An 18,201-nucleotide genomic window follows, 5' to 3' on the forward strand; every position below is an offset into this window, starting at 1 on the left:
ACACACTTCATCTGCTGCCGCTATGGCACGTCAAGCCCTAGCAGCTTCATTTTATAGTAAGCCTTTGCACTCCGTGGCATAACTGAGTTTTTCTTTAAAAACTCTTCTTTTGCTGATAATGTTTGGACTTTTTGAAAATTGTATAACGATATGCTTAACGACTAAGCAGAAGAATGCTTCCCCAGTTTGCTCTGCAGCTCTCTATGTAAAGCTGCAACCACTGTAGATCTTTAGAGGATTAATGTGTTGGACCATTTCCTTTGACGTTTTGCAGGCAAGTCCAAATCTCTCCCAGAATTGTTCTTGTAAACAAACTAAAGTATTAAAAACATTGTAGAAATTGGAATGCATTTTTTTTTCAGAGCTCTGTTAAAGACAAAATAATATGAAATCGATTGCCGTTTTGTTTTTCGTAATGACATTTACGTTCCTATAGGTGGATTTTAGATGGTGACTTTAATTAATTCATAATTTTTTTGCCCAGTTCTAGTTTACAGTTCTTAGCACAATAGCAGTGTATAAATTAGGGACATCATGATATTTCCTTGACGGTTTCAGAAAGTCTACTAACTGTGTCTGAGTATGTTTTCAGTTAAAGTAAAACATGTTGAAAAGTAAAACCTGAGATGAATTGTTTAACAAGGATCAAGGATGTTGTAACCTCTGAAACCTCTATGTATCTGTTCTAATGTGCATCCATCATATATCAACAAATCAAAAATGCCTTTGTTCTAAATGTTTAAAGGGAGGTGTCTATGTGTGTAAGAGCTGGTGTGGGGCATCTAAAAGAAACTGCAGCTGATATGCGCCATAAAAATCTTCATAGTTGGAATTTCTTTTTGGATTAGTCTACAGTACAGGAAATGTGAATCCAGCAAAAATACTATTGAAATGTCCATAGAATGAAATAGCGTTTAAATATCTATATCATTAAAAAAATTATATATATATATATATATATATATATATATAATTTTATTTTTTTATTTTTTTCTTGTTAAGGCTCAAACCAAACATGCAGGGTGAAGCTCTTTTGGGGGCCCCAAAATGAACACCCTGTTTGCATTTGCCTTGGTCTAGCTATATGGTTTGTAACTAAACACGCAATTTAAGTTGTAAATTGATATCACGTGTTTAGACTTTGACTGTAAAGTTAATTTCACAGAAAATATTTTTAAAGGTTAAAAAACAAAAAGCTTACCATAACTCTTTGTATTTTTAGCACAGATTATGCAGTTCTTGATGTTTAGAAATATACATTTATCTAATTTTATTTTTCTTTATTACTTCCAAAATCTGTATGTTTATCATGATCTAATCTCCCCCCCCTGGAAACGGGAAAAATATACAGGCTTAATCCTAATCACTCCAATAAAAATATGCATACTGTATGAATTATGGTAACATTTATAACTAAATTACATTATTGTCTGTATCCTTAATCAACTGCAGTTTTCAGTGAATATCTAGGCTACTTAAAAAGAAAACCTACGAGACTAAACCAGTGGCTCACAAAAAAAAGAAAAAAAAAGAAACACTTCTCCTTAATAATTAATGCATTTCTTCATATATTTCCATTGATGTATTACATTTAATTGTTCCAAAATATCCACCAGGGATGATAAAATGTTTTAAATGAGACCGTTCATATTATCGGTGCTCATATGTTGATGGATTTAGATGGAATTAAGTCTCCAAAGTCAATTAATCTTCGAGCCGATGCAAACCTTGCGCAACCATTTCTGTTCGATATCAACTATAAAATTTTCGTTTAAAACAGCAACAACAACAAAAACTAATCTCAGACAAATGCTGCTTAACAACTTTAATGAACAACTTCCATGCACCATTTTTTAAGTTTAAATGAATTAAAAGGCGCTTTTCTTTTTATTCAAAACTAAATCGATACAAAAAATTTAAATAAAATGAAAAAACATCCCTTTTGCTCTCCTTGAAATGTAGGCTATTCCTTACAGCCGGAAAGCTATGAACTCAGGCTATAAAGATTTACAGCCTCAAAAGGTGGGAAAACTCCATTCAAATAAAAATGGCTCCTCGCATTTATCTGGCCCTGCGTTTGAGCTCCCTGGAAAAAGAAAGCGCCGTAAAACCACTTTTAAGTCGACAGGTTTTAATCCATCTCTAAATTATCTTTTCACTTTTGTCTCACTTTTCCACGTGGAGCCTTTCTTTTCTGTCGTTTCTTTCTTTTTTTATTTCTTTAACTTGGTAGATACGTAAATGGGAAAAAAAAAAAAAAACAGTCACAGAAATCACTACAATTATCCAGGAGTCAATTTGAGTCACATTTTATACTTGCGCGTTTTTATCACAGTTCCCTTAATTAATCCAAAAGAGGAGAGTTTGCATTAAATTAGTTAAATAATCTGTAATCTGCAACTTAATTCTCCTCCCTGGCTGGACTGCAACTTTCAACTTGACCTTGGCCTCCAGTCTGGGATGGGGGGATGGGGGGGTCTACCATGTCCCTTGTTTACACTCTCATCCTGCCTCCACTCTTACAATCTCACAGAAAAAAAAAAAAAATAGAGTAGCCTTTTATATTTCAGTTTCTTATGAGGATTTTGTTGCTGCAGGCCTACAATCTACAGGCTCTGGGCCCTCCCCCTTACAATAATTGTAATAAATACACATTAAAAGTCGTGTGAGAGCCTGTAATCAGATCCAAAACAGAAAAAAAGCCTTTGTGCATAGACTTCTTTGAAACCCAGTCCCTATTAGATATCCGGTATCTCTTATGACTAGTAAGAAATTGGCATTACATGAACTATTAAATGCATATATGATTTGGACTATTTTATCATCAGATGACAGTTCGCTTTGTATGGTTTAAATTTCAATCTTCTTTTAAAGAATGCAGTAAAGACAATATGTGTGCCAGAATTGTATCAATATTTAGTTAATGAATTCACTGAGAAGGTAAGAAAAAGACTAATTCGTTTTTAATCTATACAAGTAGTGTTACTTTCTCTGTCTATGGTCCAGCAGAATACACGTTTGCATTTAATAGATTGTTTTTGCAAAAAGATGCATAAAATATTATTTACCCTTTGATTTTTATTTAGATTTAGTGCCGCAGTGTTTTTTTTTATGTCTCACTCATGCTGTGGTGTTTAACATCTCGCTTCTACGACCTGACATGTTGTAAAATCTCAAATAAAATAATAATAATGAAATATAAAAACGCAAAACTGTACTTGAGACACATTTATAAAACTACTGAAATGTATTTAATGCAGTAAAAAACAACTAAAGCCATAACATCACGTGCATTGTTTGCTGCTTGATATAAGAAAATGGCAAACCTTTCTTATCAGTGCGTAATTCTGCGTAACGTGGAGGTGTTTGTTTGACCAGATATGTCTATAAAGTACATATTTAACCCAGTCGAAAAATAATCCTACACGTAATCTGAAACAGTTTAGCGTATTGCACATTTACCCTCAATATTAGGACTAAATGACGTGCGTAATGGCACTATATTTCTGCGAAAAACGCTTTATTTTCAATTATGACACAATAATGATAAACTGCATCATTGTAATCATATAGTAACAAGCATAAAACGTTTCAGTTAGAATGAATTTCAAAAACTGGTTTTAATTCCAAAAAAAACAAACAAACAACAACAACAACAAAAAAACTGCATCTTGGCACAATGTTGAAGAGGCCAACGTCTGTGCAAACATGTTGCCCTGTCTGCATTATCAGATGCAGAGACGTTTATCATCTCCTTTGCATATCACGTGTTTAACCCTGGCCAATAACCTCCCGATCCCGGAGCCCTCTGCTGTGCTGGGATCGTTACTCAGCCCCGGGTCTCTGTCTCAACTCAGTCGAGGGGATTAGTGAAAAAGAGCCTCTCCTCTACTCTCACCTCCTCTCCTCCCATGTAGGACATGCTATGACCGCCTCGTTACTCCTCGGCTCGCCCTGGATCGACCCAGTCATGTTCCTCTACGACGGCGGCGCACAGGAGGAGAGAAGCAAGAACATGGAAGGCTTCACCGGTGGGAACTTCGCAGCGAACCAGTGCAGGAACCTTTTGGCGCATCCGACCTCTCTGGCTCCCAGCACCACCTATGCTCCCAGCGAGGGGCCAGTGTCCAGCGTGGGGGAATCTGGCAAACAGTGCAGCCCCTGCTCTGCAACTCAAAGCTCACCTAACGCCTCTCTGCCCTACGGATACTTTGGCAGCGGTTATTACCCGTGCAGGGTGTCACACGGCGGCGTCAAGGCGTGCTCTCAGCCCTCCGGTTATGGAGACAAATACGTGGACTCCTCAGTTTCAGGTGAGGAGTTCTCCACCCGGGCGAAGGAGTTTGCCTTCTACCAGGGTTATTCCTCCAGCCCCTATCAGCCCAGCTACCTGGATGTGCCGGTGGTCCCTGCACTCAGTGCGCCATCGGAGCCAAGAGAGTCTCTGTTGCCCATGGAGCCCTATCAGCCCTGGACCATCACCAACGGGTGGAGTGGACAGGTTTACTGCACCAAGGAACAGACGCAGGCAAACTCTCTATGGAAATCCTCATTACAAGGTGATTCATTCAAAAATCATTCATTATAACTTGTATTGCTGCAATTATTTCTGATTTTAATACTGATTTTTTTTTCTTTCCAGACTCTTTATCCGGTGGTGTGGACAATTCAGTCCGCCGTGGAAGAAAGAAACGCGTACCATACACTAAGGTGCAACTTAAAGAACTGGAGAGGGAGTACGCCACCAACAAATTCATCACCAAGGACAAAAGGAGGCGAATATCCGCGCAGACGAACCTGACAGAGAGACAAGTGACGATTTGGTTCCAGAACAGGCGCGTAAAGGAGAAAAAAGTTGTCAATAAGTTCAAGAGCTCCACTTAGCTCTGGAGTCATTCCCAGGAGTTGGGTGCGTTTTCATCAGAGGTGAAAAAAAGAAGAAAAAAAAAGACAGAAAACTGTGCTATAATTTATTCCATTTATGAACTGTTACACAGTCTCCCCAGAGCGGCTCTGGTTTGAACTATAACTTCTCCTTCCTCGTTTTAATTGGAACCATTCCGTGGGGCCTGTTCGTGGAAGGTCGGAAGTGATAAGAGTTTGGGGCGATTTTGTGTGGAATGACTCAGTGTTCATCATCTGCATTAAAGGGGTTCAACGGCGGAAAATTGTGCGCATTTTTCTTTTCCCCATGAGGAGCGCATGGAATAATAAATGTAACAGGTTTTGGTTTAAGACTGTGGGGAGGAATGACTTAAGCAGACTGTCAGAAGATTTTTCAATTGCATATTTGGTTCCAATCCCTGTTGGTGAAATTTGATTTTTCTTAAAAACCCACTTCTTTCAGGATATGTGCTCGTTCTCAGTTACTTATTAAATAAAACTTTATCAAGACTTGGTTGGTTATAGAATTAGGATTTTTTTTTTAAAGATTTCAACCCATGAAACTGTTGGGAATGTTTAGGGAGATATTGAGGTGGCGTATTATAAAACTGAAGAACGGACATCCCTATTAAATATTTATTTATATATAATTTAATATTTCCACTGTTCACTCATTCTGTTCTGTCTTCAATTTGGTTTCCAAAAGATAAACTGTGAAGGAGGCCTCTGGCAACTTTGTCGGCACCCCTCAGTGGCGCCACGGTTGATTAAAGGATCTATCAATCAGGTTGTCTAAAACAAAAAGGCCCACTTAATTAGCCCTCATAAAAAAAAGAATATATATATATATATATATATATATATATATATATATATAGCATTCAAATTAACAGTAGCTTACCTAAAACGAGTGAATCTCACATAAAGTGTAAATATTTTCTGAGCAACCAAGTGATTTTCCTGTTTCTTTTATTCACAAGTCAACTTTTTGGACAATAAACTGAAAGCTGCTGTCACGTTTTTTTTCTTTTCTTATTTCTTTTTTTTGTTTTGTTTGTTTTTTGTCATATTAAATGATTGAAGTTTTGGTTCCAAATGAAAATATGACTGTTATAATCTAATAATAAATGGGTTGCGTTAGTTGCATTCAGCTCCCAGTCGTGGCTTCAGAGACACTGTGCTGCCATCTTGTGGTGATTCTTTGTAAGCGCAGTTTTTTTTTCTTCTTCAGATCTTTAATCTATAGCTGCTTCTGTTGGATGCTGCTCAATTTGTCACTTCGTACCCGACGTTTCATAGACGTTTCTGCAGCTTTTATTTTTAAAGGATGTTTTCCTCTTTGCTTTAGGGAAGAATGCGTTGAAATATGGTTGCATGGCCTCAGACATTACATAAAGCAGGAAGGGGATGCTCAAATTGAGGGTTAGGGTTAGAGTGGTGGGAGTGGGTTTCGAACCCAGAACTCAGGATTTTCAACTCTGTGCCCTAAACACTGGGCCGCCACTCCACCGACTTTGTTAAGAGTTGCCCACTGTACAGAGTTCCAGAGCAGCAAAGGTGCGAAATGGCAACGGGAGCAAGAATTACTGGTCTACAGTAGTTATCAGTAGTGTTATATGAACTCAACCTTGTTTGATATTTATTTTCAAGCTTATCTTTCTGTTAATTATTGTGAGTTCCTCTCGTTCCTAAGGAAAACACACTATTTAAAATGAGAATATTAAAATAAAAATACATTTTATCACACAAATGTAGGCCTATTTGTCTAAGAAATATATATATTTTTTTACATTCACACTGTTTTTCACAAAATGTGTAGTAAAAATGGGGGGGATTTTTTTTTAGAATGTCTACTTAAGCGATATTGTTTTTTTTTTTTTTTTCTTAGAAAGGTGTTTTTAATCCGGCAAACGAGCCTCATTGGAAAAACATCTAATGTATTGATTGTAAAACTTTAACCAGGGGAAAAGCGACACAGCCCTCTGAAATTACATAAAAGTACATTTAAATAAATATGAATAAGTTGATATTTTGTAGCTTAAAGATCCATCAAATCTGCCAAACAACCAAGAAGATAAAAGTGATTCAAAGGGGTAAAAATAGTAAAGGAAGAAATGACAACAGAACGAAAGGAGCTCTAAATAAAGCTTTATAAGTAAACTTAGTCTGTCATCGGATATTTTTCCTTTGCTTGTAACCATATTATTAATTATACTTATTTAATTGCGTTTTTTTTTTTGGTCTAACACACAAAATATGTGTTAGTATTTGGCTCGTTTTATCTCTTAACTGAGACATATGTTGCTTCCTGTAAGTGGGGGGAATCTCTATATAAAAATGTATAGAAAAAAAACCCATTAATTATTTAATCCACAGCCTTATTTAAAAGAAAAATAAATGTAAACCATGAATAAAGATAACATCAGCCAATGTAAAATTATATCGGGGGGTGACACTGTTAAACTAAGCGTTTATGTGTGACGTCATCTAAAATAAGGATGATCTTTATCCCATTTTGGTGAGAATGCATTTTAATGCTCCTCTATTAGAATTACACGGAGGACGTTTCATCTTTAATAAATAATTTTTTTATTAGATGACCCTTTTTTAAACAATGCATCTTTAGCGCTTAACCATAAGTCTTGACGTCACAATGGCACTTTGACTTTGCTGATATTGTTTTGTGTCTTTGCTCCCTCTACTGGTGAATGATGTAACTGCATCTCCCTTCCAAACATCGCGTCCATTAATATGGCTATAAGGTCAACCGCTTTCTCTTAAAGAAAATGTTGAAAATCGTCTATTTTACCTAATTATTTATTTACATGTATACACTGCTCTAAATTTACTTAAAAAGGAAGTAGAAAGGGGAACTGATTTGTCATTTTGATCAACTCTAGATGTTTTTAAAGTCAACATATTTCTCCCTTTCTTTTCTCAACCACATCTACTAGTTATTTACACATGTAGGTTATCTTTTTTTTCTATTCCAAGGGGACAGCCTTCAAAACTGAGAAGCTCACAAATATATAATGTAAAAGTTGCTTAATATGCTGCAATATGAAATCACAAAAACAGTGTTAGACCCTTCAGACAAAAACGTGGCTGACTTATTAATGCTTTCCGCCTTTGTTTATTAGAGGAGATCCTGCTCACTGGACTGCAGCTAAAAGCGAATCTCTTCACATAAAAATAGATGATACAAAACGTTTTTATCACTGTTTAGAGAGAAAAAAGTATAAAAATAAATTACTGACTAGAAAGATGTTCCCACAAAATAAATACTCATAAAAAACTGACAAAAGTCACACACAGGAATAAACCTTGTATTTCAGTGTTTTATAATTACCAGTCAATAGTAAGAAATAGCCTCTGAAATAAATCTGCACCATAAAACGTGAACTTTGTTACGCCTGATGTTTCCTTCATTTATCTTTCACCTGATCTATCTGATAGGCCTACACTTAATTTTTTGGCATTGTTTACTTTTTTTCCCCTAATTTATTTTTGCTCACTTCATCTGAGTATCCCACAGTATTTGTCAGTTCCTTTTCTCCTGTGTTTTTCGTTTTTATAATGCCTCCCATTCAGCTTTTGTTTTCCTGCGCAGATTTTTTTCCCCCCTCTTAGACTATAAAACCAGTTTGTCTCTACTGTAAAACAAAGTTACTGCAGCAGAATAAAGGACTTAAGTGCTAATAGTATAATTATAGGCAGGCTAAACGCATTGCTTTGTTTCAGCTTATATGAATTGTTTTTCTTTTTACTTACAAAGACAGGTTTAGAAAAATTAACAAGTTATTATTTATTTGTCTTTACTAAAATGTCCAGTCTTATAAAACGTGTTTTTTGGGGGGCAGTTTATAACAAAAAAGGCTGAAAAAAGAGCGAGGACATACTGTATTGTATTGTAATTTGGTATTTTTTTTTTTATAAACATCAAAACTCGCTATTAGTATTTTTTGCTTTACTATTACACTTAAATTATGTTGAATTAAAAAGTGTAAGCCTGCAAAAAAAAAAAAAAAAAAGAATCTATTTAATGTAATTTCATGGGCTTGTGTGATTTTTTTTCATTTGTTAGCGAATAAACTAGTAATAAACAAACAAGATCTTTATCTGCGTTCTAAAGATTAATTTTGCTTGTACGTTTTTATCATGCGTTTCAACGATTTTTATAACATTCCTTACAAAGGCTGGAGTGTCCGATCTGAGACCCTTTAGTCCATTGTTTGCAGGAAACTAGCTGAGAAATCATACTCCATCTTTTATCAGAAACTTCTAACATTAAAGCAATCAGACTTTTTTTTAAAACCAAATTTTAAGTTTTATTCCCTCTAAATGTCAGCATAAAATAAATTACAATAATAAAATAGTAGCAGTATACCAACATAAAGATATCTTGAGACAGATCTGAGAGATTTTTTTTTTTTGCGCAAAAAAATAAAACCCAAAAAATAAAAAACAGAATTGCGATGTATCCGCATTAACTATGCATACTTGACATGCAATGACGATTACAAAGGGATTTGTTTGAGGCAAATATGCCGTGTCCAAAGGTTTACATCGGGGCGTTGCAATCAGAGAGAGCGTGGCAGCCTTCTCTCTGTCTCTGTTATTCATAGCTCATGACCGTCTGCATTGAACGTGAAACTCAAGCTTTGCCATGACCACGTAGATAATCACCTCATCATCCATTGATTTGGACTTTTACGTCGAATAATCATTTCTGTGACCTGTGCAGCTTCACGTAAAATTCGGAGCTGCATGAAGTTGGTCGTAGTCTTTTTTTAGTTGTCATGCTCCAAAGAAATGTCAGCGACAAAAGGGGATATGCGCCTGTCGCTCCAGTCCACAGTGCATTTAGAACATGGGCCTTGATTGGTCTTTATATAGCCTATTAGATAGATTGCATGCATCCTCTGCTCTCCAGATATTTTTATGCATGAGTAACTCATAAGCTGGATCAAACACAAGATTTCTGCATTTTGCTCAAACAAAAAAAGGACTCCAGGGGGTTTAGAAGAGAGGGGAGGTGAGGCGTTTTGTGTGGAAACCAAAAGGTTAAGAAAAAGGTGGCCGGTGCAACAGCTTGGTGTGAAGCTGCACATGCATTGTGTTTTCGTGTAAATCAGGAAGAGTTAACCCTGATTGTAGCAGTAGGCCTTACATGCGGACCTCCAAAAAAATGTCCAAAATGCTCTTAAAAGTCCCCCGGCGCTGTCTCGTTTCTATATGCAAAGATTGGCTTTTCCAGCTGCAAAACTATTAGACTCATATAGCCAACACACGTCGAGACGTAGGCTATTTGTCATATTGTGCCAGTGGTCACATGGCTTTGGCCCTCAGGAATGGATGGAGATGGATCCCTCACGTCAGCTTGTACGTCTAAGGGTTTCTGCTCCATCAGTCTGCCTCAAAGTGGCTGGAGCGCAGCCTCGCGCAGGAACAATGAGATGATTATTACCATAGAGCGATCCCAGCTGCAGAATATGGATTTTGATGAACGGATGTCTGGTTCCAGTATGTATCTACCGAGCTGCACTTATTACGTCTCCGGAGCGGACTTCTCTGGTCTCCCTCACTATTTAACTCAGAACCAGTCATCCTGCCCAGTCAGCTACCCTTACCAGTCCTCAGCGCTGACACAGGTTCCATCAGTGAGAGAGGTGGCTTTCAGAGACTATGGGATCGATGCTACCAGTAAATGGCACCACAGCAGGGGGAGTCTCCCACATTGCTACGCCGAGGATGTGGCGCACAGGGACAGCTGGGCGAGCCCGACCTCCAGGGGGGCAGAGATCCTGGTGAAAGCCGGCCACTCCGGCTCACCCAGCCAGACCCCTGGCTTCTGCGGCAGCGTCGGGAGGAATGGCGTCCTGCCTCAAGCTTTCGATCAGTTCTTCGACACGGCGTACGGGAGCGCGGACGGCGGCGCTGGCGCGGCGGCGGACCCAGAGAGAGGTGGCAAAACGAGCCCGACTCACAATCACCCGGCTTCGGACACGGGGGAGAGCTGCAGCCCGGAGTCACCATCCAGCCACAGCGAGGAGAAGCAGAGCAGGAGCTGCACCAGTGAGTGAGGAGAGGAAAAAAGTCTAACGCTGCTGCTCTTAAAGCTTTTTTATATGCAGTTTTATAAGCACGCGAGGTTTATGGAGGGCTCGGTAACAAAACTGTTATAAACTACAGCATCACGTGCTTGGGATTGAAATTGGCCGTGAAGACATTTGCGTAAAGTTTGCCTTACGAATTTAAACAAGATTCCTCTTGTCACCAATGCACGTGCTGTGGCATGTTATTTTTCTTGTTGTTAACAGAAAATTAATTGTATTTGTATCATAAAAACTCTGATATGATATTTTAGAATTAAAAATAATAGACTCAAATTAATTTGATAAATTGCTTTTCTAATAGCCTGCAAGGACTGAATTGCATCAGTTCAACGCATAAAATGCTTGATTAATTTATTTATTTGTTGAAGTTTTATTTATAGTGTTTTTTTTTAATAAAATATGAAATTAAACTAATGCACATGATCTTTTTTTTGTCAAAACAAGCTTTGATGGATTGAATTTTCGCTCAAAAAAAAAAAAGCTGAAACAGTTTCAGTTCTACAGAAGAGATAATACATCTGTTTGACCAACAGAAAACTCCGATGCTATGTAAATATGAGGTTTTAAAGGATTTGAAAATGGTTTCAATACTTCCGAAAACCCAAATGCTTTACTCTGAGTCATAGTCTTTATGTACACAAGTCGCTCCTGCGGGCCTGAGAACAGGAGGGGGCACTTGAACTCCAAAGCCTGTGTGTTGCAGGACCACCATGACCGGGAATTATGGTGAAAGAAGCAGCCTTGTGATTTCACATCGTTGAACTGCATCTGTAAAAAACATTCAGGTCTAATCCATGTTTATTCTATTTTGCAGGTGGCCAGAGGACGCGCAAAAAGAGGTGTCCGTACACCAAGTATCAGATCAGGGAGCTGGAGAGGGAGTTCTTCTTCAGCGTCTACATCAACAAGGAGAAGCGCCTGCAGCTCTCCCGGATGCTTAACCTGACGGACCGTCAGGTGAAAATCTGGTTTCAAAACAGGAGAATGAAGGAGAAGAAACTGAACAGAGACCGTTTACAATACTACAGCACAAACCCTCTGCTCTGAAAACGGAGAAACGAACAAAGACTGCTGATGAGCGCCTTCACTCCAAAAGAGAGAGAAAAAAATGACTTTTTTTCATTGTTAAATATCTCTATTATTTTAAAAATCTCCTAAAAATATACAATTAACCCTGAGCTGTGTTTAATTATTATTATTATCATTATTATTGTTATTCCTTTCTTCCTGTTTTTAAGGTTAAGCAGGCACAGAAAGATCAAACCCAGAAAACTGTACTTAATTTTCTAAATAAAAAAAGTTTCCAGATACTGATAGCATTCAATGTCTTCAATTTTATTCCCTTTTCCCCCCCTTAAACACAAATTCTATATATAATTAAAAAAATATATAAATAATTGTTTTCGTGTTTTTTTCCCCTAAAAACACGAACAGATTTTAAAAGTTTTTCAAAGAAAGCGCTTGCCGTCATGGCCCCTCCGCCATAATTTTATTTTCTGCCCGTGGTAACCTGAAACCCTTATGTAGCTTATGTTTTGGAGTCTGCGTTATTGTTGACGGAAATCAGCTGGCGGGTTTAATGTTTTTTTTTTCTTTTCTTCCCACCAATGTCTTTAAACATCTTTAACCCTCAAAGTTTTAGCTGTAAACATGGATTATACTTTTTTTTTTTTTAGATTCCCCACAAAATGGACAAACTGGTGAATAAGGACAACATCTAATTTAACATAATCTGATCTGTTTTTATGACCCAGCACACACAATCTGTGGAAAGCGTCATGCTTGAAAGAGCTGTTATCTGATAGTGAAATAAGAGTCGCTGCATTTAGTTTGTTACAAAGAATCCATTCATTTGTTAGGGAGGGGAAATACTGATGTTTTGTTTGGCATGCATGTTAGTTTGATGCAGATAAGCCCACACATGCTTCACCTTAAACATAATTTTGTTTAAATATGCTCATAGCCTAAATAGCCTTGAATCAATAACTGCTGCTACACTGCAAAAAAATAAATAAATAAATAAATAAATAATAATAATAAAAAAAATCTAGAAATAAGTAAAGATTTCTTAAATTAAATCTATTCACCCTTAATATGAGTAGGTAAATAGGAGGATTTGACAATGGAATGAGTATTTTTACTCTAAAATAAGATAATTAGATTAAATGCACTTGAAATAAGACAATGCAATTGCTTTTTTCTTATTTTAAATGTAAATCGTCTTGCTCCATTGTGAAAGTGTCTCACTTACTTCATCAACCCAAGAAAAAATGCATTTATTTTAAGAAAAAAATCACTTATAATTCAATTTTTGGTAGAATCTTGTGATTTGTAGAATCAAATGATTTAGGTCTATTGATAATTTCCAATATTTAAACACTTTAGCACATGCTTTGAAAATGTTTTTCTAAAATTTCTTAGACCATGTTTTTAGCAGCTTTCTAACCAGCTCCTCGAAACAAACACGTTACAAGGCTTTACAAACCAGATCACCATCCAACAAACACACCAGCGGATAACAGGAGTAATTTAAATTTTCTTATTTATTCGTTTAGTTTTTTACAAACGAAATAAAAGTCCAAAAACTCAGATGGAAAAGTAAATTTATTTAATTCAAGCATGATGTGTTTAACCTATAAGTTCACGAAGACAGCTTTATTTGGACCACCGGGCCCCTGAAAACAACCCGAATGGCCTGTCATAATGTAATAGGGGTCCTGCATGGAGGCTTCCTTACTACATCGCGCATCCTGTTGGGCTCTCAGGAATTCCGCTTTGATTGCTGCACATCCTCCTAGTTGCTCCAGCAACTTGGCCATAAAAGGGCGGCTTCGTCTGGACCATTTGGAGTGCAGTGCCATAAAGCGTCTGAGACCAAGGTTATTAACCGGGACTTTAAAGGAGGGGGCTGAAAAAAAAAACCATTGAAAGGTGTCTTCTTGGACTTTTCCTTCATCATTTGTTGCAGCATCTCACCGCTGCATGGTGGGATTGGTATCCTCTGCGCTTCCCGCTCTTATTGTTCTTATGAGGTGGTTCCGTCTCAGCCCACTGGGTGGCGCTCCTCAGATCAATGTCATTGCCGTGAATAGAGATCATAGAAAAGAAGTTGGGACTGCAGCCCTTCAGGTGTTTTTTTTTTTTTTTTTTTAGAATATCTTACCATCTAAGGATTTGATGAAGGTAGGCCCAGGAATATCATCATGTGTTTTCATTTAGGACATATTAACTTCTGCATGGTGGTTTAAACTTGAGTTAATCCAGATTATGTACATGTGAGAGTCACAAATCTAAAGGCGTTTGTTGTAATCTATAATTCAAAGAGGAATTGCTGGGATGCAACTAACAAATAATTTGTAATATATGTTTATTTGAATAAGGGTCACATATGAGGTTAACGCTTCAACTAGATTTGGACATAAATAAAACGTGTATTGAGATTGACTTGTTTTCTAACAGGCAAAAAATTTAAAACTTAGTTTCTTTGGAGCCGCTTGTTGTGCGCATTCAGCCACCCGGGTGGTATTTTTCATGCACTTTCTAACAACTCCTTACAAACTTAAAAGAATAAAATCTTTGCCTATGAAACTGTGTGTTTTATGAGAGTAATGATATAAGGGGATGATAATAAAAAAAAAGGAGCATACAGAAACATGACAGGAAATAATCCTCCAGGGTTAATGGATATTTTCCTTCATCGCTGTTTGACTGCAGCAGGTCTGACGCCATATAAAACTGCAGCTCTTATTTCTAGACTTTACGGCTCCAGGCTGTGGGGGGAGATAGACGTGACCGCGGTGGAGTAGGGCAAATCCCATCTTCAGAGACGTTTCTGGCTCGCACTAAATCTGCAGGCCTGTTTTAAACACTGTCTCAGCTAAGTGCCCCCCGCCTAAAAAAAAAAAAAAAAAAAAAAAAAAAAGTATGTATTTTGGGGCCCTTTGTCTCTCTCTGAAGCATCCCGGAAAACCTTCAGCTTTAATTATTTTAAAGTTATCCACAAACTATATATTCTACACTGGGAAACATTCTGAACAAGAGGAGCCGTGAAATGAATGTTAGCTCCAATAAATAACACATCATCCTTTAAAAAACCCATCCCAAACTACTCAGTATAAAACGATAGAAACATAAATCCATAAATAAATAAAATGAGAAAACGTGTACATAAATAAAGGAATAAAAACAGGGTTAATCTGAACAAATCCCAAATCAACTCATCAATTTAATCTCAAAGTCATTTCTGGATAAAAAGCACAACCAAATAAATGAGGTGTATATGGAAAATTGATGTTTTGCTTTGTTTTAATAGCACATGATTGAATGCTCTTGGAATTAGTTAATTAATAAATAGATAAAATAATTCATCCATTAACCATCAAGAGAAAAAACAATAAAAAAAATCATAACTAATTGAAAGAATATTTCCCCACTCAACATAGAGACGATTTTTTGGAATTTGGCTTCCATCGCACTTTTACGCACACATGTAACCAAAGACAAATAACGTGTAACATAAATTGAACGTTATTTGCATATATATATATATATATATATATATATATATATATATATATATATATATATATATATATATACATATATATATTGATGTACCAGCCCTTCTTCCATCTAATCTGAGCCAAATAAATGTTCCTCCAGGGTATTGTTTCGCTCTGGTGGTTACACATCCAGTGTGCAGTGAAAGTTGTGGGCTATTGACACCATCAAGGCATTTTAACCCACAATGTTACAGCTACGCTTCATCCCACAACTGGCTTTGCTTTGGTATGTGCAACAGTATAACCGGATGGAATCCACTGCAGGCTTTGATGGTGCAGGGTTTAAAAGTGAAGTCCAACAATGATGTTCAGAGCTACAAAGGTAGAGTCCTTCCTCCATAGGAGTTTTTTCTTTTTTTTTTTGTATCTTTCCTCTTTTATTTCCTACAGGCATCTCTCCAACCCTTCATTTTTACTGTGCTGTAAAAGCGATTGTAAAACGACAATGCGCACAGTTGCTGGGGACAGCTCTCAGCAACTAACTTGTTAAAGTGAGGCCGCTGGAGGGATCGCAGTTCTCGGGAAATTATCCCCAAGTAAATTCGACGTTTTCCTTTTTTAACAAAACGGGGCTAAAATGCAGCACCTTTTTATAAGAGTTTTTTCTTTACTTGGTCTGAAAGAAAATATACGACATATTAGAGTTGGCTGCTCTGTCTGGGAGGAGTCTGCAGTCGGCTGGTGTTTTAATTGGCTGCAGACTTCAGTGAGAAGCGTGAGTATCAGTAATTATTCAGCAATGTTTTTGCACAAGAAATGTCAGCCAGAGAAGGCCATCTTCATCCGCCGCCACATAACAGCGCGACGATGTCATGTTCCCACAACCAGGCTGGAAACTCTTTCTTTGTGGACTCCTTAATCAACGTGAGAACCGACGGCGCTCCTTATTACCAAAGCAGCGGGCTTTATTTGCCAGCAGCCTCGGAATATTCATATGGCTCCTGTTTCCCAGCCGTCGGGAAGCGCAGCGAGCCAACGACCCAAAGTATGATCCCGTCCTCGGTTCCGTATGTTCAGGGGATGGAACCGTGGCTGGAAACGTCCAGGTCCTGCCGGGTGGATCAGCCCTGCAGCGGCCAGCACTTGGCTCAGTGTTCCTTCTCGCCGAGCATAAAGGAGGAGAGCGCCTGCTGCCTTTATGAGTCAGAAAAAATGCCTAAAGGAGCGACAGCTGAAGACACATCCTACTCCACCACCTCCTGCCCCGGTAGCACCGTCCCAGTCCCGGGCTACTTCCGTCTGTCTCAGACATATGCGTCCTCCAGGCTCTACCACGATGTTCAGCCCGACATGAATCACTTCAGTCTGCAGCGAGCCAGCCGCTTTGAAGGCCAGCCCCCCCAGCCGCAGTCCATCTCTGCTGAGCCGGATCGCGGGGAGGTTAACGAGGAGGCGCCTGTTCCTGCACCGTGCGCCCCGAGCAGGGAGGAGGAGGACAGCCGCCTCTCCTCGGAGAGCTCATCTTCCACGGATCCCGCCGATGCGTGCAGCGCAGAGTGTCGAGACAAGTCCGTAAAAGGTGACAACTTGAAAAGCTGCTGCAAAATGAAGCAAAATCAGCGAGCTCCTCAGACATATGCATGTTTTCCTTTTTTTGTTAAGTGGGCGGTTATTGTTTTACAGCCAATTAAGGTTTCTAATGCATGATAGAGGAGTAGTTTCAGCTTTAGGTGAACAAGAGATTCCCAGGTCTGTTTGTTTGGGCTGAGACAAATTTGACCATGACTTGGCCAATCAGAACAGAGGATTGAACCCATTGTGCCTCTTTGGTTGCGCTTAAAATGGAAACAGGCCCCCGCTAGTTGCGCCTTTTTTAGGGCATAGCTGTGTATATTAAAAAAATCGTTTAAGTCAAAGATAACAATAAAGAATAATGAATAGAAGCGTTGTCTTTACATATAATGATGTTTTAACATTTAAATTGAATATTATTGTCACCTTTGTTTGGTAAAATCGGTGCAAATGAATTCAAAAATTATCCAGTCAAGGAAACTTTCAGACTTATTTACATATTTTCCACTTTGATCACAATGGAATGCAGTCAATTTCCTATCCCATTGCCAACTGCATTAAAGCTGTCTATCTGGTAGTTCAGTGACAGCTGGGGTCTGAATTACAACAGCCAAAAGTTCAACGTTATTGTTTTTTTTTTTCTTGTTTTACAATAAAATATATTTCTGCCAGTATCAAACAGTGGACTAATGTCCCCCTGCACATCAGTTCCACATTAATATGCCTGCAAAAAAATAAAATAAAAACATAGATATGAAGGTATTTCAATCAATAAATATAACATAAGGCAAAACAATGTTGTCTTAAAAGTAAGTTAAAACTATTCATCACTGTTGACACAATTAACATTCTGGTTAACAATGCATTATGAAGACTGAAAAGATATTCGATTACAGATAATTGATTTTAACGGAAAAAAAAACTTGTTTGTGAAATAAAGATAACAGGTAACGCGAATTATGATGATTATTATACATTACCTTGATTATCATTTGTTAGTTGTAAAGTGGGAGTTAATCTTTTTCCCCTCAAGTAAAAGAAAATATACAGGGCGCCATCTGTATTCAGATTACCTTTATATGATATATATTATATTATTTATGTTATATTATATTATATTATATTAT

General features: G+C 37.7%; 3 protein-coding genes across 3 annotated transcripts in view; all 3 read left to right on the forward strand.

Moving 5' to 3' along the window:
• Window positions 1–3,925: 3,925 nt before the first annotated feature.
• LOC107081763 (homeobox protein Hox-A13b-like) lies at window positions 3,926–5,018 on the forward strand. The gene is made up of 2 exons (XM_015369999.1): window positions 3,926–4,559; window positions 4,643–5,018. Exons 1-2 carry the CDS (start codon window positions 3,926–3,928, stop codon window positions 4,882–4,884), a joined length of 876 nt encoding a protein of 291 aa, XP_015225485.1. The 3' UTR covers window positions 4,885–5,018.
• A 5,217-nt stretch (window positions 5,019–10,235) lies between these two features.
• LOC107081777 (homeobox protein Hox-A11b-like) lies at window positions 10,236–12,077 on the forward strand. The gene is made up of 2 exons (XM_015370024.1): window positions 10,236–10,959; window positions 11,815–12,077. Exons 1-2 carry the CDS (start codon window positions 10,236–10,238, stop codon window positions 12,045–12,047), a joined length of 957 nt encoding a protein of 318 aa, XP_015225510.1. The 3' UTR covers window positions 12,048–12,077.
• Window positions 12,078–16,318: 4,241 nt separating this feature from the next.
• The window catches only part of LOC107081803 (homeobox protein Hox-A10b-like), a 2,472-nt gene continuing 589 nt past the window's right edge, over window positions 16,319–18,201 (forward strand). Inside the window, exon 1 of the mRNA XM_015370062.1 lies at window positions 16,319–17,081. Coding sequence (XP_015225548.1) covers window positions 16,319–17,081 — 763 coding nt within the window. The remainder of the gene's footprint in view (window positions 17,082–18,201) is intronic.

This window comes from Cyprinodon variegatus, unplaced genomic scaffold (assembly GCF_000732505.1).
Source record: "Cyprinodon variegatus isolate N-32 unplaced genomic scaffold, C_variegatus-1.0 Scaffold2, whole genome shotgun sequence".
NCBI lineage: Eukaryota > Metazoa > Chordata > Actinopteri > Cyprinodontiformes > Cyprinodontidae > Cyprinodon > Cyprinodon variegatus.